Source organism: Anguilla rostrata, chromosome 12 (assembly GCF_018555375.3).
Source record: "Anguilla rostrata isolate EN2019 chromosome 12, ASM1855537v3, whole genome shotgun sequence".
Lineage (NCBI taxonomy): Eukaryota > Metazoa > Chordata > Actinopteri > Anguilliformes > Anguillidae > Anguilla > Anguilla rostrata.
The window spans coordinates 22,006,792-22,034,304 of NC_057944.1; the positions used below are offsets into that span (position 1 = coordinate 22,006,792).

The 27,513-nt window shown below is 42.5% G+C and overlaps 1 protein-coding gene across 1 annotated transcript; it reads left to right on the forward strand.

Annotated features, from left to right (window-relative positions):
• Nucleotides 1–278: 278 nt before the first annotated feature.
• On the forward strand, nucleotides 279–24,994 carry LOC135235485 (sestrin-3-like). Its single transcript, XM_064300933.1, has 10 exons — nucleotides 279–591; nucleotides 13,662–13,727; nucleotides 14,897–15,097; nucleotides 15,364–15,546; nucleotides 15,716–15,952; nucleotides 16,314–16,461; nucleotides 17,485–17,603; nucleotides 18,645–18,835; nucleotides 19,263–19,407; nucleotides 20,922–24,994. Exons 1-10 carry the CDS (start codon nucleotides 511–513, stop codon nucleotides 21,006–21,008), a joined length of 1,458 nt encoding a protein of 485 aa, XP_064157003.1. The 5' UTR covers nucleotides 279–510; the 3' UTR covers nucleotides 21,009–24,994.
• The last annotated feature ends 2,519 nt before the right edge of the window (nucleotides 24,995–27,513 follow it).

Here is a 27,513-nt window from a genome sequence, read left to right on the forward strand (position 1 = left end):
GCAAAGAAGGGTCAGAAGGGTATGCAGATGTAGCCGGTCATTACAGTGCAAGTAGACAAATCGGTATGATTTCAGAGATGCATCACGTTTTAATGAATATGTTAGTTGGCGTAGTTGTGGATATGCCACATAATATATGTTTGTGCTTAACGTTGAGATAATCGTTTAATACGGAGTTTTGCATACCGGTACAGTCGCCATAATCAGCACCACGCCCCCTGAGCCAAGCGATTGGCTGGTGGGCGTGTTTTAATGTTGCTCGGGCTAAAGTTGGAAACTTGCAGCTCCAAAAGTGTTGCTGTGTGGGGAGCGAGAGCGCAGGGGAAGGAGTCTCGACCAGCCATCAAACAACCGGCCTCGTTCTTAGTAACAGCTATAAGACAGCCCCATCACCAAATACCGGCCACAAATGTCTGCCAGAACTCTGTAATATTTCAAGAAAAATGCGCCTTTCAACCAGCTTTAGTTGAAACAAAGCATTCAATTTGTGCTCTCTCACCAGCAACCAGAATGAATGTCAGTGCCGACTCTCTCTCCACTACCAACTCCTATCTCATCTGTAACAACTGTCAAAAAGTGATCAGAAAAAAGGTAAACAAGCTCAGTTTATCCTTCAGCTTCAATGTTGAATATTCTTTAATCTGGCTAACTATCATATTACTTTATGATACAGTTTATTCAAGATCTTAGTTTGGAAACTGGCTTGGTCAGACAGAATGCTAGATTGCTGCCGATGAATTTTGCGCATTTATTCTGTCGATTCTTTTGCTTTATGGTGGTTTTTTCATTGTATTTATCAGCGTTAAGTTACAAGCGAATACAATATTGTGCCCTTTCTGAACTTGCACGGTTCTAGCTCCGGCATATCAGAATCGCGGAGCAAGCTAACTAGCTGTGTTAGCTAATGCTCACAAATCCGGTCTCATTGGTGGAATAAGTTAACGCCGTGAGACTCTTGTATTTTTTAAATGTTCGACTTCTGCAGGGTTTTTATGACAAATTGTTCACAATGCTTTGCTTATATAGCCTATAGCTTATTAGATGTTTTGGTGTATTACATATGCCAATCAAAACAACGCCGATACTGCGGTTCTTTTATAATCAAAATTGGGTGGGTGGGGGCAGGGGGTGAGCACAGATAACGTTACTGGTTTGGTAGACGTTCTGGAAATCCTAAAAGAAGTACTTTAGTTACGTTAGCAAAATCGAGGGGGAAAAAACAACTTAAGCTGGTGAAAAGGACTGCGTAATTAGTGCTGAAAGACCCCAGTGTTACGCTGCCTGCCATGAGCTCCAGGTTTTATAATGAAAGGGAACATCTGGGCATTGACACATGTCTGGGCATTGAACTGTTGGCGCTTGTTAATTGGGCGCTGTTAATGGTGTGTGTAATGCAACTTGTAAAATTGTGGGGATGGAAATGAAACGCAGTCCTTTCTGCCCTGCTCTATTTTTAGCTGTCATTATTCATCCTGGACACACATGGCCCACTTATACTGGATGCACTTCTTTTCACAAGGGGTGAGCAGTGCACTCAGTATTATCTCCTTTTATTTTAAACAAGCTGTGTTTCATTGAGCAATTGCGGGCACTTGGGTTACTATGGTCATTTATTGCAAGAGGTGACCAGAGATCCTGCAGTGTTGAAATAAGGACAGTTACGCACATTGCTTAGTGGATCATTCATTGGGTCCTACTGGGTGTCAGTGGGACAGTCGAGTGGCCGGAGGGCATTTCGAGGTCCAGTGTGGAATGCAGGACTGTGTCAGGAGGGTGTCAGGAGCCCCATGTCTGTGCTGCAGTAGTTCTGTCACACATGCAAAATGCCCCAGAGGGTGGGCATTTCAGATGGGCTTCAGGTGAAATGTGTGCCATGTGAAATGTGTGCCATGACCTGCTGAATTCTACACTGGCAACTTTTAAGGGGCCTTGGTGGGCAAAGGCATGGCCAGTGAAGTAGGTTATTTATTTGATCCTGCTTGTTGGAATGACAAAATAGTGCCTTGCCTTTTGAATAACTTTTTAATCTTGTTTTGTGTGCTTTAACCAGAAATTTAATTTATGAAAGGTATTGCATTTTTAGAAATGACAGAAAATTAAATGGCTGAAAACCCTTGTGTAAAGTTAGAAGCTTTTTGTGTCTGGTCGTTTTTAAAGTGCAAATAGTATACAGTATTGTCAGAGGTGTGACATTTAACACAACTGCAATTGCTGATCAGATTTTTATATGCCTGCTACTGAGTTGGGCTCAGATTTGTCATTATCTTCTCATTACCTTGTTCTGCTATCAGTGTTTGATACCCTTGTGGTAAGTCTGTGGTTTTCAAGTTACTGCGAATATCTCTGTTGCATGCACAGGGTGAGGTCATGTTCCTGTGCTCAGTGACTTGTTTTTGTAGTCCTTTAGTTGGGGGTTGGGAGCTGAGGGTTGCAAAGTCCTTGTGAAAGAGTTCTAAAAAAGGTGGTGTCCAGAGATGCCCTCCTTTACAGGGAAATTAAATTAGCAGGAATGCACAGCCCATATAATTGGGGAGGGGAGTAGGGACAAACTCCACGGACATCTGACTTGTCTTGATAAACACATGAATAAATTCCGTTTTGCTGATAATTACAAACTAAACAGCACATTGATCCCCATTTTTGCTAGGAAAACAAATGCTCTTCTGGGTGCAGTATAAAACTAGCATGTTGCAAGTTTTACAAGGTTTCAAAAGAGAGGCAGTCATAATGCAATTAGACAGATTTGTTAAGTGAAAAGTTTGTAGTGGGAGACGATCATTCTGGTATCTAAAAAATTGCAAAACCAAGAAAGAGATAGCCTAACAAGAGAAGCTATTTGGCTGAATGTTGGAATGTTTTTTTTTTTCTTTCTCCTGGACATTATAGAAAGTTTTACCCCTCTCCTCTCTTTGTAAAACCGCTATTGTTGGAATATAATCCTTCTGTTGATTCGCTGCCAAACTTTGGAAAGCCAGAGAGCCCAGGCTGCTGATTCAACACCAGCCATCCCACTTCCTGTTTTAGGGGACCCGCAGCTGCCAAGCTCGCTTGCATGAAAGGAAACGGCAAACAAATGTAAATACAACACTGAAAAATACACTGTCATTGAACAACATGATTTTAAAAGTTTGTCTGAATAACCTATACAAATAATGTCCCTGTCTTTACTGTAGATAATTATTTTATTTGACTTGTTTAATGGCAAAAAGAGATTTTACCAGTAAAAAATAAAATAATAAAAAAACTATAAACATGCAAAAATGATAAATCTGTCCAAATTTACACACTGTGGTTTGTCTGGGTCTGACTCTTACAGCAGAAAAGAAATACATAATCTTATTTTTGCCATAACTTCTCCACAATGCCGAGAAGTGATGAAACAAATCCAGTGGTAACTGGCAGCAAATAGTTGAACAGAAACAGCTGCCTTGAACACTCACATCAAAACATCAGTATTTAAGAAAAGGCCACTTTGACATATGCTAAACACCAAAGTAACTCACTCTGGGATTGTTTTTGTATAGAAGTTTCTGGTAACATGGAGACTTCATGGAGAGGGGTGGCCCACGGGTCAAAAAGTAGCTTTCTGTTCATTAAACACAACGCATGTGGAATGTTTGTAGCTATGGGCCATTTTAGTATACATGCTGCATGCTAGGCTACATGTTATCCATACTTCTGCCCTCTTATAGGGCCTGTTGAATTAGCTAAAAGGCCAAGGTCACTTACTTGGGTACAGCATGCTACTTAATTACTTAATTTTATTATGTTCTTTAGACTATTTGCTTAGCAGCAGCCTTTATTCAAGGTGACTCACTGCTATGGCTTAACTGGCGTACCTAGCCCTGGTCATTTTTTGTGTTTTTAATTTGCTGAGGGCTTAATTGCAGCATCATTAACTGCAGCCATAATTGAAGCGAAAACTCTGTGGTGACATGTTCAGTACTCTAACCGACTCCAGAATACTGCTTTCTGCAGTCTAAATCTTCAACAGACTTTCCCTCAAGTGAATCTAGTAAAATGATTAGTGAAAGGGAGGTCACTCTGAAACCACTCTATCTGTATCTCTCTTGAGCGCTTAACTGCAAACAGGAAAACCTCTCTGTCAGCTCATTCCGCCAGCTGTCGCGGAAATAGCTGCGACGATTCTGATGCAAGAACAGGAAAATACCCATGATGCTCCTGTGATGGAAAGGGCCTGACCGATCAACCCGGTGGCAGCGGGGGAGATTTCGGGTTTTAGACTCTATCTACTTAATTCACAGGAAATTGTCTGTCTGTTTGTAGAAAGGACAAACAGAGGCCTGTTGCGTAACTGCACATATGCTCGCGTTTCCCATAGAAGCGGGTGGAGGTGAGACCAGAGGCCGAGGCCTCCTGGAGTGCTGTTTGAGTTTCCACTGGCGTCGCCGCGGGGACTCTGTACGGCACATCCGGTTTCCAGGAAGACCGGGTGTCGCGTCCCTTTCGATGACCCATCCCAGCTCAGCTGGTTAAGAGAGTGCGCGGCGGGGCGTTTCGGTGGCACCGCAGGCGCCTGCGCGGTGCGAGACGGTCGTATTGCGTTCGCCCGCCTGCGGAATGTGCCCGGCCGGCCTGTTTTGTTTGGCTGGGCCGTGGTTCAGACCGATCCACCTTGCGCTGGGCTCCTTCTCTGCTTTCTGTGGCACTGTTTCAAAGGGAAGTGCAGACTGAAGACAGCCTGCACAGGACACAGTGTGAAAATGAAAATTTGTGCACAAGCCTGGCACACTGTGTAGTGTACTTTTTGCTTTTAAGATAACTTTGTAAAACTTAAAAAAAAAAAAAAAACTTCTGATAGGTGTGTTCAAAGCAAAGTTGATATCTTCAAGGGTGTCCATTCACTGTTTTTTTTTTTTGATAATTCAGTAGTGGGTTTAGAAACAATGTGAAAAGAAGTAGGTACACTGATACACTGTATGTTGTTGACGCAGTACGATGTTGGTACATAGTAGTAAAATGCAGAAAACTATCTGTTGTGACACTGCTGCCAGTTTCTGCTGAATGCCATCTGCAGGCTACAGGAACTTTTATCTGACTGGCAGCTCAGGGTCAAACCCAGATGCAGATGCCATTTCCTACCGTGATCTGTCAGAATTGTCAAACAGACACACGTCTAGCCTGAACGTATACTGGACTTTACACACAGCACAGGTTATAAACCAAGGTCGTGCTTGTGAGGATGTTCGCTTTGCAGTACAGTTACTGGACTGGGGCCTCAGGCAGTGGAAAACAGTGGAGTAGAATGGAAAACAGTCATGGTGTGAAAAGGCAAATTTGACCATTTGTTTTTAATTGGGTATGCCCAAATCCATTGAAATTGAGACTTGTGAGTGACTCAGTGGCCATTGTGACTAATGGTCCTACTATCAATGCAGCTGAAGAGGCTCTGCCTGTGCCAGTGATATCCCACTCTGTTTCTTTTTGGTCTACCCCAATCTAATGAGGATTTTGTAGGTAGGCTACAGGTGTGGATGGCTGTCCCCATCAACTCCCATTGTTTCACTGATTAAAAGCAGGCTTATCAAGGATGTTTCTTTGACTTTATTTAATTTTTTTTGGGGGGGGTGTCTTTAGGATGATAAAGCAAATTATATACTTTATCGCTTGTTTATAAGATGAAAAAAAGCAATACACTGGGGAGAAAAACCTGTCTTAAAAGTGTTTTAGTCTTGTAATGGAAATATTTTTCTTTCTCTCAAGTAAAAATATGAGCTTGTTTTAAGTTACTTTTTGCTGGACAAGTGAAATTGTCTTACCCCATTGGTAAATTTGGCAATGAGCCAAACTGTCTCACCTCATTGGCAAGCTTTTTGTCTTATTTTGTAAAAAGAAAAAGAAAAAAAGTAATAGAAATACATCTGAATATAAGGCTCATTTGCTTGTAAAAAAATTGACTTATTTTTTGGGTTTAGCTGTGCATGTGCTAATGCTTGGGCTGACCAGAGCCCCTTGTCCCCCTTAAAGGGCCCTTGATAGATGCTGTATAATGGGGATTATGTAACTCCTGTGCTGGAGTCGCAGGCAGGCCCCTGGCACTCAGGCCTCCGCAGCCTCTCCTGCATTCCTGGCCCCTGCTCCCCCACAGGAGAGGCTTCTGTTGCTCCTCCAACGTGCTTCAGTCTCCCCTTTATCCTTCAGACCCCTGGAGGTTCGGCAGGCCTGCTGGGCAACTGCGCAGTGGTGGCGTATCTGGGCTCAATACACCACCACTCTAGTTCTGGCTGGGTTGATGGGGTTGGGGGTTTGTCTACAGGTGTTGGAACTGTTCCTGGGCAGAATAGGGGGAAAAGCCATTATGTCCTTTTGCCTCTACTGTGGATTGTGAAGCTCTAAAGAAATTAAGTAGCAAGTCTGTCCCATTATCTGGAAACAGGAAAAGAGGGAAGGGCTGATAGGTTGTCATCAGCACTTTTCCTTGCTTCTCTCCATGTTATGAGCATAGGAGTGGAGTCTGGGGGCCCGGCCAGTACGGGGGAGGTTCAGACAACGTCCTCCAGTCCACCTCCCTGTGCCCTTGGACGCAGTCACACTCGGTTTTGCGTCACTACACTTGTTCTTTGTAACCGTTCAAATTTGCCTCTCTGTTTTCACAGTCCTTTCACTTGACAGAAATATTTGGTCCTCTCATGTGAGAAGAATTTAAAAAGGACTGTTTTGATTTTCATTTTCAAAAATGTATTTCTGTTTATAAGCTCCAAATTCTTTACAGGACACGCTTACAGATTTATTTGAAGGCTCATTCTGTGTCAGACCTGCTGTAGCTGTTTCTGGGCACTTAGTTTTGCAGAGGAAACTGGACCTTTGTCACTGTGCTTTTTGATGCTGATGACTGCTGTTCAGCAGTAGCCGCTGAGCAGGTTAATTTGACTCTGGACTCTTTCAGATACTCTTCCCCTTCTCCCTAAGCTGGACTGTTAAGGTTTTGCTTGCGATACCTCTGCTCGGGGCCTCTGGCCTGCGTGTCTGGTCTCCTTTGGCAGACGGGCCCTGATTGGCTGGAAAGCTGACTCCACTGATGTCATGTGACTGTGAGCTGGCCCCCAGCCAGGCTCTGAGTTCCACACAGCCTGAAAACAACAATCTTGTAGAAACTCCACTTTGGAGAGGTAGGGAGGAGGGGAGCATGATTTATGTCACTTTGTGGTTGCGCATGCAAATGTGTCACCCTTGGGAGATAAGCTGGCAAAGACTAGTGCATGAGGCTTGTTTTTCTCCAGTTCTGGGCCTGGTCGTTTGTGCGTTTTTACTTTTTGACTTTTTTCATTATTTTTTGTCATTAAATTAGGTTCTTAGGGCTCTCTGCGTAACCCCTCCCATTTACCTCAACCCCCATACTTGTCAATCAATCACACCCACTATGACTGCTTTACTGTTGCGGTGTTGTGGTAAACAGGTTCCCTCCCCCTGCCCCCCCCCCCCACACAGAGTTGAAATGCCATAGGGAATGATGTTCCTTAATGACCTGCGGTTGACGCTTTGATTCCCTCTGAGTGAAGCACTCTGGGATACTTGGCTGAGGAGAGAGTGCAGTGTAAACACGTCAGCCCGGACTGAAAACAGCCCAGCCTGTTTGGTAAATCGCGGCACGTCTCTGCACTGAAAAACGCCGGGGTTGTTCTCGACGCCGGTTTTTGTTTTTCACCGTGCTCCTTTGCTGGCGGGGGCCACCGGTGCATTCTGCGATCTTTGCTCTTTAAATAGCGTTCCATTTACACAACAGCAGCCGGAGCAGCGACGGCAGCGGCAGCAGCCACAAAGCCCGGCATTGTCCCGCAGTGTTTTTCCAACTGGAGTTTGGACTGCCTGCGCTAATTGGGCTATAACTGATGAGTTCAGATGTAGGCGAGAGAGACAGAGGGAGGGAGGGCTGGGAGACTGTGTGAGCTTTATCAGGAGATAACACTGGAGCTGCGCTCTTTATCAGTGTTTTCGAGTTCACCTCAGCTTGCCGCCTGTCCTGTGTTTTCTGTATCAAACTAAAAAGGAAAAACAAGCAGCCCCTTTCTATTGGTTCACTGAGTGCAGTCATGGAGCTGATGCTGTGATATTTCATGGGGGTCTTCTTCAAAAGGAAAGGGTCAAGGCGAGGTTAGCCAGACTGCGCAGGGCGCTCTGTGTCCGGGGTGCAGTCCTGCAACCCGAAACCTCTGGTATCTCTAGGAATTTAATCTGGGGCAGTTAAACTAGCACCTCAGTTATTTGGGAATGTCAGCAAAGCCTATGAACAAGGTAGCCATTTTTACAACATGCCGTCTCCACAATGTAAATTTAATGTGGCTTGGTTTTTATTTGAATTGGATTGGGGAGGAGGCAGCAGCTAGCTGGAGAAAAGTCGTTTTTGAAGGTCTTTGAAAGAGCCTTGTTTTTTAAAAAATATTTTATTTTGATGCCTGTTTGGGTTGGAGGGCTGAATGTTTCCATGCTGGGCTTTCAGTGCACTGGTCTTGTTGCAGAATCAACATCTTATGTAAGGTAACATGAGTCTTTAGGAAATGGTTAAGACCAAGTGATAATAAAAATTAGTCCATTTTGTGGCTTTTTTTAAAAATTTTTTTTTAAAGCTTCGCATAACTAATGGTACTTTGTGTGCAAATTAATCTGTGAAACACAAACATGGAGAAACACTTGAGAAGTGTCAGGGACCTCTGGATCTCTCCCCTGCCTCATGTATTGCCATCATACCCGTTGCCCTCATATACGAGTCCATGGTAGAATACCCACCATAATGGTAAAGGCCCAGGTTTTGCTGTTTTCATAAACAGGGTCAGTGGGTTTGTCTTCATATCCATGTTTGCCAAAGGTAGGGTGGAGCCACCGCGACTTGACTGTTGCACATGAGTCAATCCTGTCTTTCCAGTCAACGCAGACCTAGTGTCTTTGTTTATGCTGTGACCGATGCCCTTATGACTTCCTGATCGACAGTTACCATATCGTTTGAAAGCAGCTATTATAATAAAACGTTGATGATTTGTTTCTGTAAAATCTTCCAACACTTTATGGAAAAAATGTGCTTTTTTTGTGGGAAAACAAGTTTTTCTTGTGGCTTGGCAATCACATGTTCCTTTTGAAAAATATTTTGACTGAATTATGATAATAATGTCATCACCAGAAATGTCTCAGGAATACTAAGAAGCTTCAGAGAGGGGAAGGAGGATCTGTGAACTCCTTCACCTTTTCAAATGTTAGAATTGGTTCATGAGTGCTAAAAAAGCCAACATATAGCAATGAAATGTCAATAATGTGTCATTAATTATAATCTGTTTGATCCTGCATAACATATAGGCTATACTTAATCTATGGTTATAGTTTCCTTGATTGATTAAAAGAGGAAATGTAAGACGTGTCATTTTCTCATGTTTTTTGCCTAAGGAAAGACACTTCCTTAGATGTAAAGACTTTTTTCCTGTTCCTTAAAGATTCAGAATGCAACATTGACCCAGATGGGGGCATGTTTTTATAACCTTGCTGTTTTAGCTCTAGAACAATGACGCTAGCGTTTCTTTGAGTTTATCGGCCTGTGTAGGGACATTAAGAACAGTGGCTTTCTCACAACAAGAACCAAAGAACAACAGAGCCTGTGATTATTGTACAGCTTCCTCAGTCTTCCTGCCTTTGTGTGTGTGTGTGTGTGTGTGTGTGTGTATACTCGTGACAATCCCCTGTGGGCAGAACTGTCGAACTGTTCTTATCTGAAGGATGTGTAAACAGTCGCATCTTCATAAAGCCAACACAGAGGGAGAAAGGGACTTCTTAACTCCTGAGTATAAATCAGAGGTGTTCCAGAAACAGTTACACATTTGGTTTCTGCTGGAGCAGGCCAGTCTGTGTGTGCAGAGTGAAGGAGAGCAGTGCGCTATCCTTCATGCTCTGCAAAGCCCTGCGGCACAAGGCCGTTGGTCCACACCAGTGGTGTGAATATGGCAAAGGGGAAAGTGTTGTAATTTTCCATATGCTTGGCACAAGACTTGTTGTCCCATCCACCTCATCTCTGATCACAGCTTTCATAGCCGTTGTATACCACGATCTTGCAAGAAGTTACACTAGCGCATGCACGTACGCTCACAAGCATATTTCAGGAACATTCTGGACACTCAGGTCTTGTTTTTCCTCCTTCTCAGCTGCACAACAGTCTGCCATTTAGCTGATTTGGACTGTTTATATATTCTGTACATTTTGTCCTTTTGCAAAGAATTGTAACAGCTGCTGCAAGTTGTACTGTTGCAATAAAGCACAGATGTCCAGGAGGAAAGTGTGAAAAACAAGAATATAAAAAGAAGAAACATGTAAAAGTGTTACAAAGGGTTTCTGCGATGTTCCAACGAGAGATCAAATTCGCACATAGGTTTGGCTGACAATTAAAAAACACAGGCACTGCTAGTGTGTAACTAGGATGCAGTGTGGGAGAGTCTTATCTGCACACGCAGCGTGTTGTAAGGTGCCCCTTGTTTAACCCACTTGTAAAATGAAGTGTGAGTAATGGAGGTTTCTTTGCTCTGCACTTTCTGTGCCGTCACGGCTGGGGCTAATGTGCACACGGTCTGCTGTGGTGGAAATGTTAAAGGGCTGGCGGAAAGGAGGGGCTACTACGCTGGCTCGTTCCCCAGAGGGGAAAAAGGAGAGGGGTGTCTGAGTCCTGTGACACCCTGCCCCCGTGACGACGGACGGGGAGATGAGCTCACCGGCTCGGAACGTGTCTCCTGGCCAACTGACGCGTTGTCCGACACCTTTTTTTTGCTTGATGTGTAAACATATTTTACTTTACCCACAAACATTAAAACAGAAATTATAAAGCTGTATTTCATTTGTCAGTCATAAAGGAAATGATTACACTTTCATTCAGATAAATATTGCAACTTTCCATTTGCTGCATTTTCTCAAATTGACTTAGGCCTACTTTGACTAACGGCAACAGTCCAGAACTTCAGGAGTGCAGTTTAGCATACCTTTAAAGGTTTGTTACCGGAGGCAAAGGTTTTAGGCTATTATTTTCTCTTATGTATATGTTATGTAAATAACAGGGGCATGAAGAGATTCCCCTTCTCTAAATGCAAAATTGTGTCTAAGTTTTGCTGAATGGAGAGAACAGCCTGTTTTCTTTTCACTGAATATGCAGTGTTCCATAGTCTATTTTAGTCTGCCTAAGTGTTTATATTTTATCCAGCAAATGGCCTAGTTAATAGACATTGCAGTGGGCCTAGGTTTTACTGTACCATGTGCCATCACAGCTAGTACAAAAAAACAAAAGTCTGTAAAATAACGCCCAGAAGATAATTGTGCTGATCGGACAAGTATTTATTTACAATTGACTTTATTTCACATTCCTCGTGTACGACACATTAACATAAGACCTGGTCAATTTTCTTGTAGTTTCAAGGTATTAAGTTGCATTGCAATATGTAACATGTAATTACATTAGCGTCTATATCACTGCACCCATTATAGGCCCTTGTGATGCCAGAAATCCCTGGATAAATATTTGTGTTGCCAGACTTGGCTAAATAAGACTTCAGCCTAATGCTAGTCCGTTTGTGGGTGGCAGGTTATAAGATACAGTGCTGTGAAAAAGTATTTGGCCCCTTCCAGATTTCCTCTATTATTGCATATTTGTCACACTGAATGGTTTCAGATCTTTTTGACAGAGTAAACACTAAACACATTTTTAAATGTATTATTTCATTTATTTAATGAAAAAAAATGATCAAACACCCATATCAGCCATGTGAAAAAGCAATTTCTCACTTAAGCTTAATAACTGTGTGCTCCACCTTTAGCAGTAATAACTGCAACCAAAAGCTTCCTATAATTTGATATCAGTCTTTCACATCACTGTGGAGGAATTTGAGTCCAATGTTCTTAGCAGAACTGCTTTAATTCAGTCAAATTGGTTGGTGTTTGGGCATGAACTGCTTGTTTCAGGTCCTGCCACAGCATCTCAAGTCAGGACTTTGACTAGACCACTCCAAAACTTAAATTTAGTTTCTTTTCAACCATTCAGATGTTGTCTTGCTTTTGTGTTTTGTATCATGGTCTTGCTGCGTAACCCAATTACACTTCAGCTTCAGCTCATGGACAGATGACCAGACATTCTCCTTAAGAATTCTGTGGTGTAGAGCAGAATTCATGGTGTTTTTTGTTTGCTCAGTTTCCCTTTGTCTAATAGAGAATTTTGTCTAAAGATCTGAAGCCATGACAAATATGCGATAAATAGAGGAAATCAGATTGCTGGTAGCTTTGGTGTAAGACTTCCATAATCTGTCAAAACATTTTCAGGTCTCCCCCAGTGGTTGTGTTAACACAGGATTCTGCATTTTTCTGCTGGAAAAAGAGCCAAAATGGAGGGGAAGAATACGCTGCATTCTATAAACACAGATATTACAAGGAGCAATGACCCAGACTTGAACCACAACAATATTTACTCCTGTTTCCTTGAGGCAATTGTGTTTTGGTGTCTGCTGTTTATTGAGCATAATATTTACTCAGCTGTTGGTACCATAGCGAGATTTGAAGAGAAAGCCCTTAATTTAAATAAAAAGTCAAAATTGAGATGTCATGCACTAGCTAGCTTGCTCAACATGAGTAAATTAAAACAGCAATCACTCCTAGGGGATTTTTATTATTGGCCTGTGTGACAAAAAATTGTTTTGATAATTTTTTGTATTTTATTTCATCCCGCTAATCATCCCGCTTCCGTTGCAAGTATCCTAATAAAATTATGAATGAGAGATGTTTATTGTGTTATTATTGTCAGTTGGCATATTGTGGCAGAAATCTTATTTGAATGCAAGTGAATTTGTATAAAATGCAGATTTTGAAATGTCCTGTGTTCCAAAGATGCAGGATTCAATGGACTAGCTGTCCCAGAGAAGTGTAACTGTAATGTTTAGTATATATCTTAAAATTCACTCAAAATTATGTAGTCAGATATTTTGGAGAGATCCTGATTAACTGGATTTGGGGGATTTTGGGCAGGTGTGTTGTGCATATTGATTGTCTCTTCAAGCTTGAACTTCATATTTCTCACCAATCTGCCATTTGTCTTACAATTGTTAATTTCCCTGGGTTAGATCTGGAATTAAAGGGTGTTTTACTAATGTCACTAGACACTCGAGCACAGAGGTTTTGAATATTGAATATGTTAGTGTCACCCCTGAAAATCTCCATTTGTAGCACCAATGTACAAATTTATATTTTGATACATAATATAAGCCTAGATATTTATGCTTTTATTTATCAAAATTCCTCTGTGGTCAGTTGAGGCCAGAGCTGTTTTTCCTGGTTGGATTTAAATGATTTTGTTGCTTCACAAGTTTATACGGAAACATTGATTGTTGGTATTGGAATACAGGGCAGAGCAGATGACGAGAATTCCATGTTTATTTTCAGTTCATTGCAGTTTACATGACTGTGCCAAAATCAGGCTGTGCCATCTGTGTTGTCTGTTACTGGAGTAATATTAAGATAGTGTGTGATTATTGTTGTGTTTGGACATTGTTCATACATGTTATGTCTGTTAAAGACTATATTTCAACAGTTAATTAGGAAACACTGTTGTCAGATGAGGCTGTATGTGTAATTTTGTAAGCCTTGTTTTCATACTTTGACAAAGCTTTCCCTCTTTCTTTTTGTGTTTTTAACAGGAAAAGGGAATGAAAGTCCCTCGTCCACTCACCAGTGGCCCCAGCTCCTTCATTCCAGAAAATGAGGTAAGTTCCATTTGGCTTCCATCTTCTCTCTGCCAGTTCCCTCGTCTCTGTTGACCGCTCTCTCTCACTCTTCTCACCCGGTCTCTCTCTTCTTGCCCGTATACTCTCTTCTGTTCTCACCTTCCATCTAGCCCACTCTTTCTCCCCCTCCCTCCTTTCCTACTCTTATCTTTCAGCTCACTACTTTCTTGATTGTATATTCTTTCTTACTCTCTTCTCTGCTGTTTTACCTCTTCCTCCTCTCCTTTATTTCCTGCACTTTCTCCTCTCCCTCCATTCTCCCCCTCGCTCATCTGCAGTCTCACCCACTCTCTCCCCCTTTTTTATCTCACCCACTCTCTCTCCCTCTCTTCTATATCACCAACTGTCTCTTCCCCTCCTCCTCTACCTCATCCACTCTTTCCCACTCCTCTGTCTCACCCGCTCTGTCTCTCCCTCCTCTATCTCACCCACTTTCTTTCCCCTCCTCTATCTGATCTACTCTCTTTCCTGTTCAAGGCCCCTGTATCAGACTGAAGTCCAGCAGTCCTCTCCTGGTCACATTCTTTCATTCTGTGTGCTGTTTCCGTATTTGCGCTGCACAATAAGTTTGCCAGTGATTTGCACCTTCTGTAGTGGGGCATTCCTGCCTAGATGGATTTCTTTATTTCCAGTGACAAATATATTATCCCCCCTCCCTGAAGTTGCAATTGAATTTACTTATGACCTTTATTGATGCTACAGAATTTGGGGTTGGTACCCTGGTTGGATACCAACCGTTGGACATTTCTCTGAAAAAGTAATGTAGCATGCATCATTTATATCCGTTTGAAGCTAAGCAGTCATTATACATTTATGTTACACAGGGAAAGTACTCAGTTTGACCTCCTAAGCACACAGCTAGCAACCTGATCACACACACACAGTTGTTTTTAATTTCTTATATAGCCAGCCACCATGGCATTAAAGTAATCCTGTTTACCTGATTTACTCTTGTTAAAGTACAGTAAACGTAGTGTGATTTGTGTCCTAAACCATTCAAGTCACCCTGAAAAACCAATCAAATAAATGATTTCCAGATCCTTCTAGCCCCCCCCCCCCCCCCCCCCCCCCCCCACCCCACAGTTCTTGGCCTCATTTGAACTCTGAAGTTGATGCAATAGCTCACGGTCACCCCCGACTTTCTCCAGATTGTAGAAGCCACGCCCGTGGACAGCCACACCATCCTGCTCCTGGCAGAGGAGTACTCTACAAGCGGGCGCGTGGACCACCTGACCCAGGTGATGGCCCTTCACCCGCACTACCTGGAGTCCTTCCTGAGGAGCCAGTTCTACCTGCTGAGGATGGACGGGCCCCTTCCACTGCACTACCGCCACTACATCGCTATCATGGTGAGTTGTGCTGCCCACGTAATGTACTGTGTGCACAGGTCGCAAAAGGGATATTTACTGGTAGCTTCTTAAACAGAATTCCTGCCGATTATTTTTCATGCTTAATATACTTCATGACACCCCGTTTAGATTAGTTATCTAGTAAAGATAGATAACTGTTAGCCGATATCAGGTAGGAAATGGAAGCTTGTTGATATTGCTCAGCAGTAGTATCGGGATACCATGATGGGTTTTTGGCAATGAGCTCGCTGACTTGGTCCCCGCAGGCAGCCGCCCGGCACCAGTGCTCGTTCTTGGTGAAGATGCACGTTCAGGAGTTTTACCAGATGGGCGTATGTGTGGAGTGGCTCAATGGCCTACAGTACGCTCCCCAGCGGCTGAGGAACCTCAACGAGATCAACAAGCTCCTCGCACACAGACCCTGGCTCATCACCAAGGACCACATACAGGTAACACACACACACACACACACACATACATTCAGAGTTATACCCATGACATCTTAAAAATAAGCAACGTATGTTTCATTAACTTTAGGAAACAATTGATTGAAGCAAGGGAACACCTTCATCTTCTCTCCTCTCTCCATCTCCATCTGTCTTTTCTTTTTACTCTTAGAATCTGGTGAAAACGGGAGAGAACAGCTGGTCTTTAGCAGAGCTGGTCCACGCAGTGGTGCTTCTTGCCCATTTCCATGCCCTGGCGAGCTTTGTCTTCGGCAGTGGCATCAACCCCGAACCTGACGGGGAGAACACCAACAATTTCCAGCAGATGGGTGTCAGCAATGTGTGCTCGTGCGACCTGGCCAATGACAACAGCCTGGAGGAGGTCCCTTTCAGCAGTTCCGCCCTCGGGGTGAGTCGCCCGCACCGCACAGCCCCGCGTACCTCTGACGGGTCCTAGTCAGATCCTGCTGGAACAAACAAGGGTCTCATAGCGCAGGCACAGCTGTTTTGGCTGAGTCGCCTGGATACTCTCAGGGGAGAGTGTGTGCCCTGGGATGTCAGAGGTCAATGGCCATTTCATAAGCCTACTCTACTCACGTTAGCGGTTATGCACCTCGATCATTAGAACAGAACCGTACTGCTGCTGCCTCTGTTTGGTCAGTGTTGATAGCATTGACTGGCCTGGCAGCTCTAAAGCACGTCTGTGCCGTGCAGAAGAGCAGCGGGTGCTCTGGACAGCCGCGTGTTGATGGCGGGGGCATGCGTTTCAGACGGTGGACTCTGTGAGCGAGCTGGAGGCCCTGATGGAGAGGATGAAGAGGCTGCTGGAGGAGAGAGAGGATGAGGAGGCTTCGCAGGAGGAGATGGCCACACGCTTTGAAAAGGAGAAGAAGGAGAGCCTCCTGGTGGGATCTGGAGGTACTAACCGTGTGCTGCAGTTGGAAGTACATGCTCATGCTGACACACGCAAAAGCTCAAACAAGTGTGCACACATACAGGGGTACACAGATGTACTCACATACAGGCATACATACACGGATACATGCAATGGATCAGTATGTACACAATTATACGCTCACAGAGATAAAAAGACAGGGCAGAATATCTAGGCACTAATAACCTAATTCTTTTTCATTAATTAATCTTATTTGTGACATTGAAGTAGGATATTGTGGATCAGCAAAAATTGGAATCTGGAAAATCTTCTGTTAGAGTATTGGCTGAATCCGGACATTGTGTTCTCCTGCGGGTGGATGATCTGCTCTCGTAGGGGTATATAGGGCAGCTGATACGGCTTTTCCTTCGTGTGCGATTCACTTTCATGCGTTTTGGTCCAATGACGTTTCTGTGTGCGACTCAAACGTCGCTGGAGCAGAACAAACGGAGAGGCGCGGGACGCCGTCGGGTCCCCGCCAGCCCCGGTTCGCACGCTGCCGTTGCTAGGCACCGGCGCATTACCCGCCAGAGCCGCTGGATTGCGAAACTCCGCAAACCTCTTTATCTGTATCCCGTCCCTGTGTGCGAGCCAGGTGGGCAGATGTGCTTGTGCAACAGCGGGATCATGTGTGACAGAGTCTGCGTCACTGGTCCCCTTTTTTCGCCTTTCGGGCAAATTTGAATCTAGCCAGTTGTCTTCATTAGAAGACCACCCCAGCTCCCATTCCGGCCTTGAGTAATGCAGTTAAACAGCCAGCATCTGTCTGGGCTGCTGTAACTGCATTAAGAATGGAGGTGAACAAAGGCTTGAGGCTTTGAGTTGGCACTTTTTGAAAATCATTTTGCACATTTGGCAACGGTGCTGCCGCCATTCTCTCTTGTGTAAGCTGTGACGTGAAACTGTGTAAACATTGCATTTGCTTACCTGTGAGGTTCATGAACGGGAACAAAATGGTCTGTGTAGATTTCTTTATTCTGATATCCTGGTGTGGTGCATTCAAACAGGTTTCCAAGACGAAGTGGTGCCATCATCGAAAGTGTCTCGGTTTGTGGAGGATGCCACCTTTGGCTACCAGGACTTTGCGAGGCATGGGGAGGACAACCCACCAACCTTCAGAGCACAGGTGAGGTAGAATACAGGTGAGCCAGAGCACAGGTGAGGCAGAATACAGGTGAGGCAGAATACAAGTGAGGTAGAATACAGCTGAGCCTGAGCACAGGTGAGGTAGAATACAGGTGAGCCAGAGCTCAGGTGAGCCAGAATACAGGTGAGGTAGAGTACAGCTGAGCCAGAGCACAGGTGAGGTAGAATACAGGTGAGCCAGAGCTCAAGTGAGCCAGAATACAGGTGAGGCAGAATACAGGTGAGGTAGAATACAGGTGAGCCAGAATACAGGTGAGCCAGAGCTCAGGTGAGCCAGAATACAGGTGAGGTAGAATACAGGTGAGGCAGAATGCAGGTGAGGCAGAATACAGGTGAGGCAGAATGCAGGTGAGGTAGAATACAGGTGAGCCAGAATACAGGTGAGGTAGAATAAAAATGAGCCACAGTATAGTTGTGCCACAGCACAGGTGAGCCACAGCGCAGGCAGGCTAGAACTGTGACAAAACCAAGTGGCAGTCAGTGATCCACCCTCACAGCGGCGTCTAATGTAATTTAAAATCAAGTGTGGCTCCTGCATGGCTCAGCCGGTAAAGGCTCTCACACCGTGAAAGAGCTGAGCCCCAAAGCCCTGAAATCTCCTGCTGCAGTCTTAACTATGTCATCTGAAGCCCCATCAGTGCTGTCTTAAAGCTGGGCACCTAACTGTGCTGGTCATTCTGTGCCACTCTTTTACTACAGCCAAAGTGTTGCTGTTACTTTTGAGCATAATACTAACCTGAATTGCATCTAATAGTATGAAAAAATAAATAAAAAATTCTTGGTGCTACTTTTGCAATATGATGAATTCAGTTATGGTTTGACTATCATTACCATAGTTTGAGTTATATTAGGAAACTGACTGATTTAGCCTTCCTTTGCACTTTTAAAGCGATTTTCCCTGTGGTCCTCATGTAATGTGAGTACTGCTTTTTACACATCACTGAGGTATTGTTGAAATTGTGGATGGTGTAACTGTGCTGCAAGCTGTAGCCGTCCTTCACAGCGCTCCTTGCTTTGGCAGGACTATTCCTGGGAAGATCACGGCTTTTCATTGGTCAACCGGCTGTACTCGGATATTGGCCACCTGCTGGACGAGAAGTTCCGCACGGTGTATAACCTGACCTACTACAACATGGCCAGCCACGAGGACGTGGACACCACCATGCTGCGGCGGGCCCTTTTCAATTACGTGCACTGCATGTACGGCATCAGGTACGAGGATGCCCTGCGCTTCTTTCGCCCCTGTCGTGTGTGCTGGTGTGGGGTCTCATACCTGTACATTCTGACTGTGTGTGTGTGCGCGCGCGTGTGTGCATGTGTGTGTGCGTATGCGTGTGCATGTGTGTGTGCGTGTGTGTGTGTGTGTGTGTGTGTGTGTGTGTGCGTGTGCGTGTGCCTGTGCGTGTGCGTGTGCGTGTGCGTGTGCATGTGTGTGTGCGTGTGAGTGTGCGTGTGCGTGTGCGTGTGTGTGTGCGTGTGCATGTGTGTGTGCATGTGCGTGTGTGTGTGCGTGTGAGTGTGTGTGTGCGTGTGTGTGTGCATGTGCATGTGTGTGTGCGTGTGCATGCGTGCATGTGTTGTCTCTTAATTAAATTGTGCGGACATAAGAATTGGACTCTGACTTGCACCTCTGCTGCAGATATGATGACTATGACTATGGAGAGGTCAACCAGCTGCTGGAGCGCAGTCTAAAAGTTTACATCAAGACGGTGACCTGCTACCCAGAGAGGACCACGCGGCGCATGTATGACAGCTACTGGCGCCAGTTCCGCCACTCTGAGAAGGTGAGGGCGTGGCAGATCAGAGCCCTGTATGGGAGTCACTGAGCATGGTGGGGTAAAGGGGGTTGCATATCCTGTATCTGGGCTTTCTACAAATGTTTTTCGGTACTGACAGTAGGGAAAAGGAAATTCTTTTGTCTTTTTTTGGCAAAGGTGTCCACTAACTGGTGTGCACTTTTTACATTTCCATGAGTAAACACAGCCGACTGTAAATTAATTTTGAAATTTCATGTAAGGTGCACTGACACATGGAGACCATGTCCAAAGTGTCCATGCATTTCCTTTACTTTCTGCAACATTTGTCAATCGTTCTTTTATAGAGTGGACAACTGCCAAATAGATTGACTCACCAACACATCCTTAAAATCATTCACACACATGCAGATCATCAAGCCAAGCATTCCAGATGTCTTAAGAATTCTGATGAGAGCATTTACATGACTAAAAAGTTTGTATCTAGCAAAACATTAACAGAATAGCCCATCTCTTCTATGCCAAGGTTCAGAAATGGCTCATTCCATATACAGTATTCCAAATGACCTTCATATGACAATGTCTTATTCTAAATTATGGAATATTATAAATAGTAACACAATATTAGAATAATTGGAAATTCAGCATTATAGGTACTATAAAAACAGGGAACTAGGAAAGAATTAAGTATTAACTTCAATCTCATTATCAGCTTTGTACAATTTTAATACAGGCCAGCTTAAAGGATACCAAAACTGGTCTATTTTTCTGTTTTACAGTTCTGTGTGTTTTCTTTTTTCTTTAAATTAATAGCTTACTTCCCTTAAAGGTGTACGATCTTAACTGAACGTGCTAATGCTAATCTAACAGTCACTACTGGTAATTCATAGCATTGGAGTTCTTGAACACAGACGAGTACATTTTTTGGAAATTCTCTCTTTGGTAAATTCTCTCTTTGGTCTACAGATCATTGAATGGCTCAGAGCCCTCCTATCTTACCGACTGTCTAACACCTTATGTCCCTGCGCGCACACTCAGGTCCTCTGAGGCCAGCCTTTTGACTGTACCAAAGACCCAAAAGAAAACTGGTGAAGCCTCTTTCTCCTCTTACGCCCCTAAAGCGTGGAACAGCATACCACCGTCTATTCGCGTGTCAGAATCATGACAATTTTAGAAAGGATCTAAAAACACATCTGTTAAATTTAGCTTTTGAATAGTGACTACACAACTCAACCCCAGCTCCCGTATTCTTTTTATTATCATGTATTTATTCTATTTGTTTTGTTGTTTTGTTTTTTTCGTTTCTATTTTTATTGTAGTCTTTGGTGTAAAGTTTTGTGTGCTTTTATTGAATGTTCTTATTGATCTGCTAAGATATGTTTTGTACAGCACTTTGAGCTGCTTTTTGCATGGAAGGTGCTATATAAATGAAATAAACTTGAAACTTGGAATGTCAAAGAGCTAAAGTTGCACAGTCTTAAGAAGGGATTTTGTGGTTGGTTGGCTTTGTGTGACCCATTCTCCTTCGCCCACCCTCGCTGTAGGTACATGTGAACCTGCTCCTGATGGAGGCCCGTATGCAGGCCGAGCTTCTCTACGCCCTGCGTGCCATCACCCGTTACATGACCTGAGAGGAGGGAGCGTCCGGCTCTCTCACCCTCCACCCCCTCCTCCCCCTCCTCCCATCCTCCCCTGACGTGTGGTCCTGGATTGAAGCCCCTCTTGGAGGGATGTGGGACGGCCCATGTGTCCCCATACCCTCTGTGTCTGTATTTCACTGTGTGCCTCAAGTCTCGAGTAACTCAACTCTCCCCCCAACTCTTGGCAGTGCTCGGCACATTTAGGTGCAATAAACCCAAACCCAGAGAATGTCAGGAAGGCTAAGAGATGTGGCTCTTAACCTTCTTTTTAAGGAAAGAAAAGATGGAATGCAAATGAAAATAATCCAGAAAATCCACTTTTTTTTCCAGAGCTAGCTAAATCACCCCTGTAACATTATATGATTTTACTTTTTATTTTGTTACAGGGCTGTCTAATGTGAAGGGGCAGGGAGATTTCCATTGATTGGCTACTTGATATGTAGCTTTTGGAAAAATGTGAAAGTCATTAAAAAAACAAAAGCCTATTTTAGCAAAGGTTGGCCATTATAAACCAGGCACGGAATGAGGAAATAGGATATTTACAAAGCCATCGAGCCTTGTTCTAGCCTCGTATCAGATGGCCAGGCTTCCACTTATAATGCTACATTTGTACCTCCTAGTTTATTGTAGAATCTGCCAGCAGTGTGGCCACATTTTGACTAACAAATATTCAAAGATTCTTATCCTAAAGTTCTTGTATTTGCTGATGATGGGAAGTGCTTACAGTATACGGCAGACTGCGTTCTATGTCACTTCCTCCTCCCCTCAACACTGCTGATTCATGATCAGGGCTTAGGAAGTGGCTGCTCCACTTCCTACCTTATCAGCGTTTGGAACACAGTCCCCGTTGTCGCAGCGAGAGACAAATGAGGACCTGAGGCAGGTGTCCCCATCTATGTTCTCAGCCAATCAAAATCGAAGACCTGCTCACGGGGTCTCCTCCCCCTGATGCTTTGTGTGCCAGCAGTAGCTCACGTCGTTCTTTGTTTAACCATTACCAAATCAACGCCATGTTGCCTTCTGTTCCCCTCTTTTGTTACAGGGGTATATCCAACGTTGTGGACCATGCAGGTGGTCCTGAAAAAGGTTGTTGTTGTTAAATGGTGGTTATTCGGAGTGAAAGTCTGATGCCTCAGTTTCCAGTAGTATAGTGTAGTTGTGTCACTAAAAGACATGAGGGCATGAGCGTGCACATCATGTGTTTAATTGCATGACAAAAAATAAAGCTATTCTGCTTGCTCTGCCGTGATTTGGTGGACAAATTTTAAGTGCAATATATTCATCTCTGGTCTTTTCAAAGTTTTACTACTTGGAAATACTGTGTTAAGACTATTAACACATATATGATTAAGCTCAACTCCCCAAAATCATGATCATGTTTTATTTTCAGTATTTTGCACATTTAAGTAGTTTTCAAGACTTTGAAAACCTCTCTAATATTTGCTCTGTAGTAGAATCACAGAGCATAAGAGTATCACCAAAATGGCTTTGAGAGCATTTGGTTTGGTATAATACAGCTTAGACTCAATGTACCTGTGCCCCCTCGTGTGTTCAGTGCTCTCTTGTATGCTCACTTTCAGTATTAACAGACTTGTTCAGGAGAGGAAATGCAGACTGGTGGCAATCAGCCATTATTATCACAGACCCAATGAGACTGCGAGTCTTCAAATCCAACTTGTTAAAATTAAATTTGTTGAAATATATCAGGCAACAGTTTATAAAACTTGTTTTGCAGGAACAGCTTTGATATAATGGTAGACTAACACTTAAAATGCTTAGCATACATTTTTAGTGCCAAATTTTCCACATTCCTCGTTGTGGTAACTGTGTGGTAAGGCTGTGGTAACATGATATTACACATTTTTTTAAGTTCTGCCTGTTTGAAGAGATAACTAATGACAAAGTCATCCCCCCCCCCCCCAACAGTAGAAAATTGCAAGTTGTTTTTTTTTTTTTTTTTTTTTTTTTTTTTTGGAACTGGCCCTTATGGGTGAGATTCAAACTTGAAATGTTCCTTCTGCCTTGGCTTTGCTTCAGTTATTTGTCATATGATGTAATGAATGTATATATTTCTACTGAAAACAGATTTAAACAAAAAAAAAAAAAAGAATTGCGAGGACGAATCCATCATACTTATTTTTTGTGTCCTGTACTTTTAAAAAAAATGTTTACTAGGAAACTTTGTAGCATGTCATGTAATGAAAGCAACATACTGTACTTGTATTTCTTGTGATTTTTTGAGCCCTTTTCTTTTTTCAGTATTAGTAGAATTACAGGCTGTGCTTTTTTAAAAAGAAAGAAATTGTGGACACCCATGGTGTCTCACAACTTAACTATCCTTTTCAGTCAAGTGCTTTGTTACTGTACTGTTTGTGGAGAAACCGTGTGCTTTTTTTCCCCATTGAATCTAAGATGACAATCATGTCTCTTAGGAGCTCTGCTGGAAGATGCATTTCAGAACTTGAATAAGCTATGTACTCTGATGTATAACTTACGAGCATATTAGGGCATAACCCATAGGCTGTAATAGATGTAGGCCTAATACTTTGCTTTGGGCGGTTCAACCCTGGTCTATGTTTGTGCAGTGTCATCATGGATTAACCAACCCCCATCTAGGCACCTGATTCATTCAATCAGCCTTTTGACATAGCCTGTGTAGCCTTTTCTCTCTCTCGATGCTGTGTGCTCGGTTGTTTAAAGAGAGCTGGGAGGCTCTCTTTAGGTTGTATATCAACTGGACCAGGGTTGAAGAGTCCTAACTGGATGATGTTAGATGATCTATTCATGATCATCATACTCCTGTCTAAACCTCTGGTGTACCGCAGAACCTTGAGAAATCGTTCGAGTTAACGAGGGCCCCATTGATGTTCTTTTCAAAAGAGGAATCCCCCCCTCTGATTTTTACAAATTATGTGCCTTTGGAATCTATTTAGTTTTTACCTGCTATTAAAATTTTGTTTTTATTTTTAAACTATTTGAGTTCTAATTGGGAAACAACTGGCTTTTTTGTTTTAGTGTTTATATAGCTCCAAAATTTTTCATGGTGCTTTGCAAACAAATGTTTTGTATAGCCACATTTTCAGAATGTTACAGACTCATGGTCATTTCTCTGTTTTGATATACACCTGAGGTTGCAAGGTTTTATCACTAATTAACTTGTTCAAAGTGTACTTTTACATTTTTATTTTGTATTTTCAGTTTTTTTAAAGTAGTTTCTTTTTTGCTGTAGATTTAATAGTTTCACCATTGATGCGAGTGGGCCTTGATTGTCTGTGCCTGCTCAAGATGATTGAAACATGAGCTGTCCTGAACAGCATAAAGAGAAACAAATAAGAAATAAAGAATGTTAAAAACAATGTATGCCGTCGCACCTAGATGATGGAGAAACCTTACGTGACTTGTACATTGGATCGACTTCAGGTTGTGCCATCTGGGCACTTCAAGTGCCTACATCAGTGCAAAACGATAGCCTCTTCTCTGCGTGCATGTGTGGGCACGTGTAAGACATGTTAGAAAAGGAGAAGACCCGGCCAGACCCGGGAGAATGAACAGAATTTGGGGTTGTCTATCTTTGGAACTGAGACTGGAGATCTTTGTGCCTTCTTTGCAGTCCAAGCCATGCAGTGCTGGCTGACCTGAGGGTCTATTTCAGAATGGTGTTCCGGAAGAAAAGAATCAGAACTTCCATGTGGGTCACTGGTGCTGTATGCTTATTTTTTGTTCAGGCCATTACAATGAAGCTGTGATTTAAAAACGAAAAACCTAAACTCCTATGTGTTTCCATAGTTACTCCTCAGCGAGTAATATCTGCACTTTTTTCTCCCCATGAGATTTTTTTTTTTCTATAACTTGGTACGGAACAATGGGGTTGGCTTTGTACAACTATATTGTGTTCATATGGGCAGGACTGTATTTTACAGTTGCTTGTAGAAGAAAAGAAGAATCTCATTGTTTCAATAAAGCTGTTCTAACACCCATTTGCTGCATTGTGTTTCTATTTGATAAACCCAGATTGTTGCTAGATAATTAAAAGCGATCCACTTCTATGTAATAGTTATCATACAGGGCTCCCTTGAGCATTTCTTGTGTTTATTTTATCGGCTGCCAATAAAAATGGCTCTTACTAACCTCAGGGTTTTTATTTCAATTGAAAGACTTCCATTACCAGTAGAGTAGTATGTGCATAGTCACATTACAAAATGAAAAAGTGAGGAAAGTGGTTATAATTATAAGCAACCCTCAATTCTGACCTTTAGAAAATCACACTGTCAGACATGTTTTAAAACGGTATTCAAGGAATAAGAGTAATATGCTAAATCCTTTTAACATGCAATGTCTCAGGTTGGCATTTAAGGTCCACACACAGAAACACAGTATGATAGAAAGAGGGAGACGGCTAAATGGCTAAATGAGTGTACTCATATATCTGCAGCCAGTGATCACAGACTCATACAGACTTAATTGCTGCAAATGCAGAGGATAGCAGATTCATTAGTGTCAGTGGATTATTACTGTCCATCCTCATTCGTCTCTGACACAAGCTGTGCAGAAATGGAAATGTGTGGGCCTGCAGTCTTTCCTGACTACTTCGCCTTTCTGTGGCACAGCTGTCACTGGCTCGTAATTCCAGGCCTAAATTACAGCAAGGGTGCGAGATTTTTGATTTATCGCAGAATCTGTGGAACACTTGGCAAGCATTTCAGCCAGAAGGAAGTATCACACACATCTTTTAGACTGTCAGATACTTTACATTTTTGCAGAGAAGGCTTACCCTTTGTTAGTAGGATTCTATAGTCATTCAATCTCCTTTTATAACCTTGCATTGTCATTGTATATGAGTTAAGAAAAAGTATTTTAGTCGAAAGATTTTTCTAGAGTAATTAATTGTCCTTTTATTAAAGTATCATAATACATATCACCTCAGTGAGATAATTTAAAAAAAATTATTAACAGTAGATGAGAATAATAAACAGTTTGCATTGTCATGTGAAGGCAGTATAAAAGAAAAAAATGTTTTTCCCAAATAATTAAAAATGAAATTGAAATTGTTGGTAAGATTCTGACTGCTGATTTTGAAAACAGTGTTTGATTTGTTGAGCTTGTCATGGTTCTGGGGTGTAGTGGCCTTGTGCTGCCACTAGAAGGCACCCGGCATTTGATAATTTCTTAATTTGTTCCAGGTGTCTGATGCCCAATTATTTTCACCTGGGGAGGTGCCTTTATAAGCACTGACAGAACAGCCATCAGCGCTTCTGTGTGAAACCCCGTTATCACAAAGCTGGTACGGTATTGGTATAGGTGCTCGTTGGACGGTTTACAGAATTGTGTTTGTGGTTGGTTCTGTGTCCTCTTTTAATATTTTTTCAAGGAAAAAAATATTTTAAAAGAACTGAAACATTATTTTGCATTTGTATTATTGTATTCGTGATATTTACCTTGATTTTTAATAAATTTGAAATGGGTTTTCCTAATATTTCCAAGCAACCAATTGCTTCAATTAGGGTTAAGGGCCCAAACTAGGGTTAGGGTTAGGAAAACGGAAAGTCTGAGGGTTAAGGCAAGTTGACGGCTGTGTTCAGCAGCTTGAAGAATGGTTGGGACACAGATTTGTTAATGATTTTGAATGAGTCAAATATTTTCTACAGCAGCATGGGTACATATGGTCATTGAAAAACTTCGCAATATATTAATATTTTTTCAAGGAAAAATTATTTTAAAAGAACTGAAACATTATTTTGAATTTGTATGGTTGGATTTGTGTTATTTACCTTGATTTATAATAAATTTTCAATGGGTTTTCTGAATTTTTCCAAGCTACCAATGGCTTGAATTAGGGTTCAGGGCCCAAACTAGGGTTAGGGTTAGGAAAACGGTAAGTCTGAGGGTAAAGGCAAGTTCACAGCTGTGTTCAGCAGCTTGAAGAATGATTAGGACACAGGTTTGCTAATGATTTTGAATGATTCAAATATTTTCTACTGTAGCATGGGTACCTATGGCCATTGAAACAATTCTCAATATATTGATATTTTTTCAAGGAAAAAATTATTTTAAAAGAACTGAAACATTATTTTGCATTTGTATTATTGTATTCGTGATATTTACCTTGATTTTTAATAAATTTTCAATGGGTTTTCTGAATTTTTCCAAGCTACCAATGGCTTCAATTAGGGTTAAGGGCCCAAACTAGGGTTAGGGTTAGGAAAACGGTAAGTCTGAGGGTTAAGGCAAGTTGACGGCTGTGTTCAGCAGCTTGAAGAAAGGTTGGGACACAGATTTGTTAATGATTTTGAATGAGTCAAATATTTTCTACTGTAGCATGGGTACCCATGGTCATTGAAAGACTTCACAATATATTAATATTTTTTCAAGGAAAAAATTATTTTAAAAGAACTGAAACATTATTTTGCATTTGTATTATTGTATTCATGATATTTACCTTGATTTTTAATAAATTTTCAATGGGATTTCTGAGTTTTTCCAAGCAACCAATGGCTTC

Bases quoted from the DNA above. Each gene is read 5' to 3' on its own strand.
- LOC135235485 (XM_064300933.1), top strand. From the start codon at position 511: ATGAATGTCAGTGCCGACTCTCTCTCCACTACCAACTCCTATCTCATC. The intron at 15,953-16,313 runs GTGAGTCGCCCG...CATGCGTTTCAG, and splicing joins TCAGCAGTTCCGCCCTCGGG to ACGGTGGACTCTGTGAGCGA. The intron at 18,836-19,262 runs GTACGAGGATGC...CCTCTGCTGCAG, and splicing joins CACTGCATGTACGGCATCAG to ATATGATGACTATGACTATG.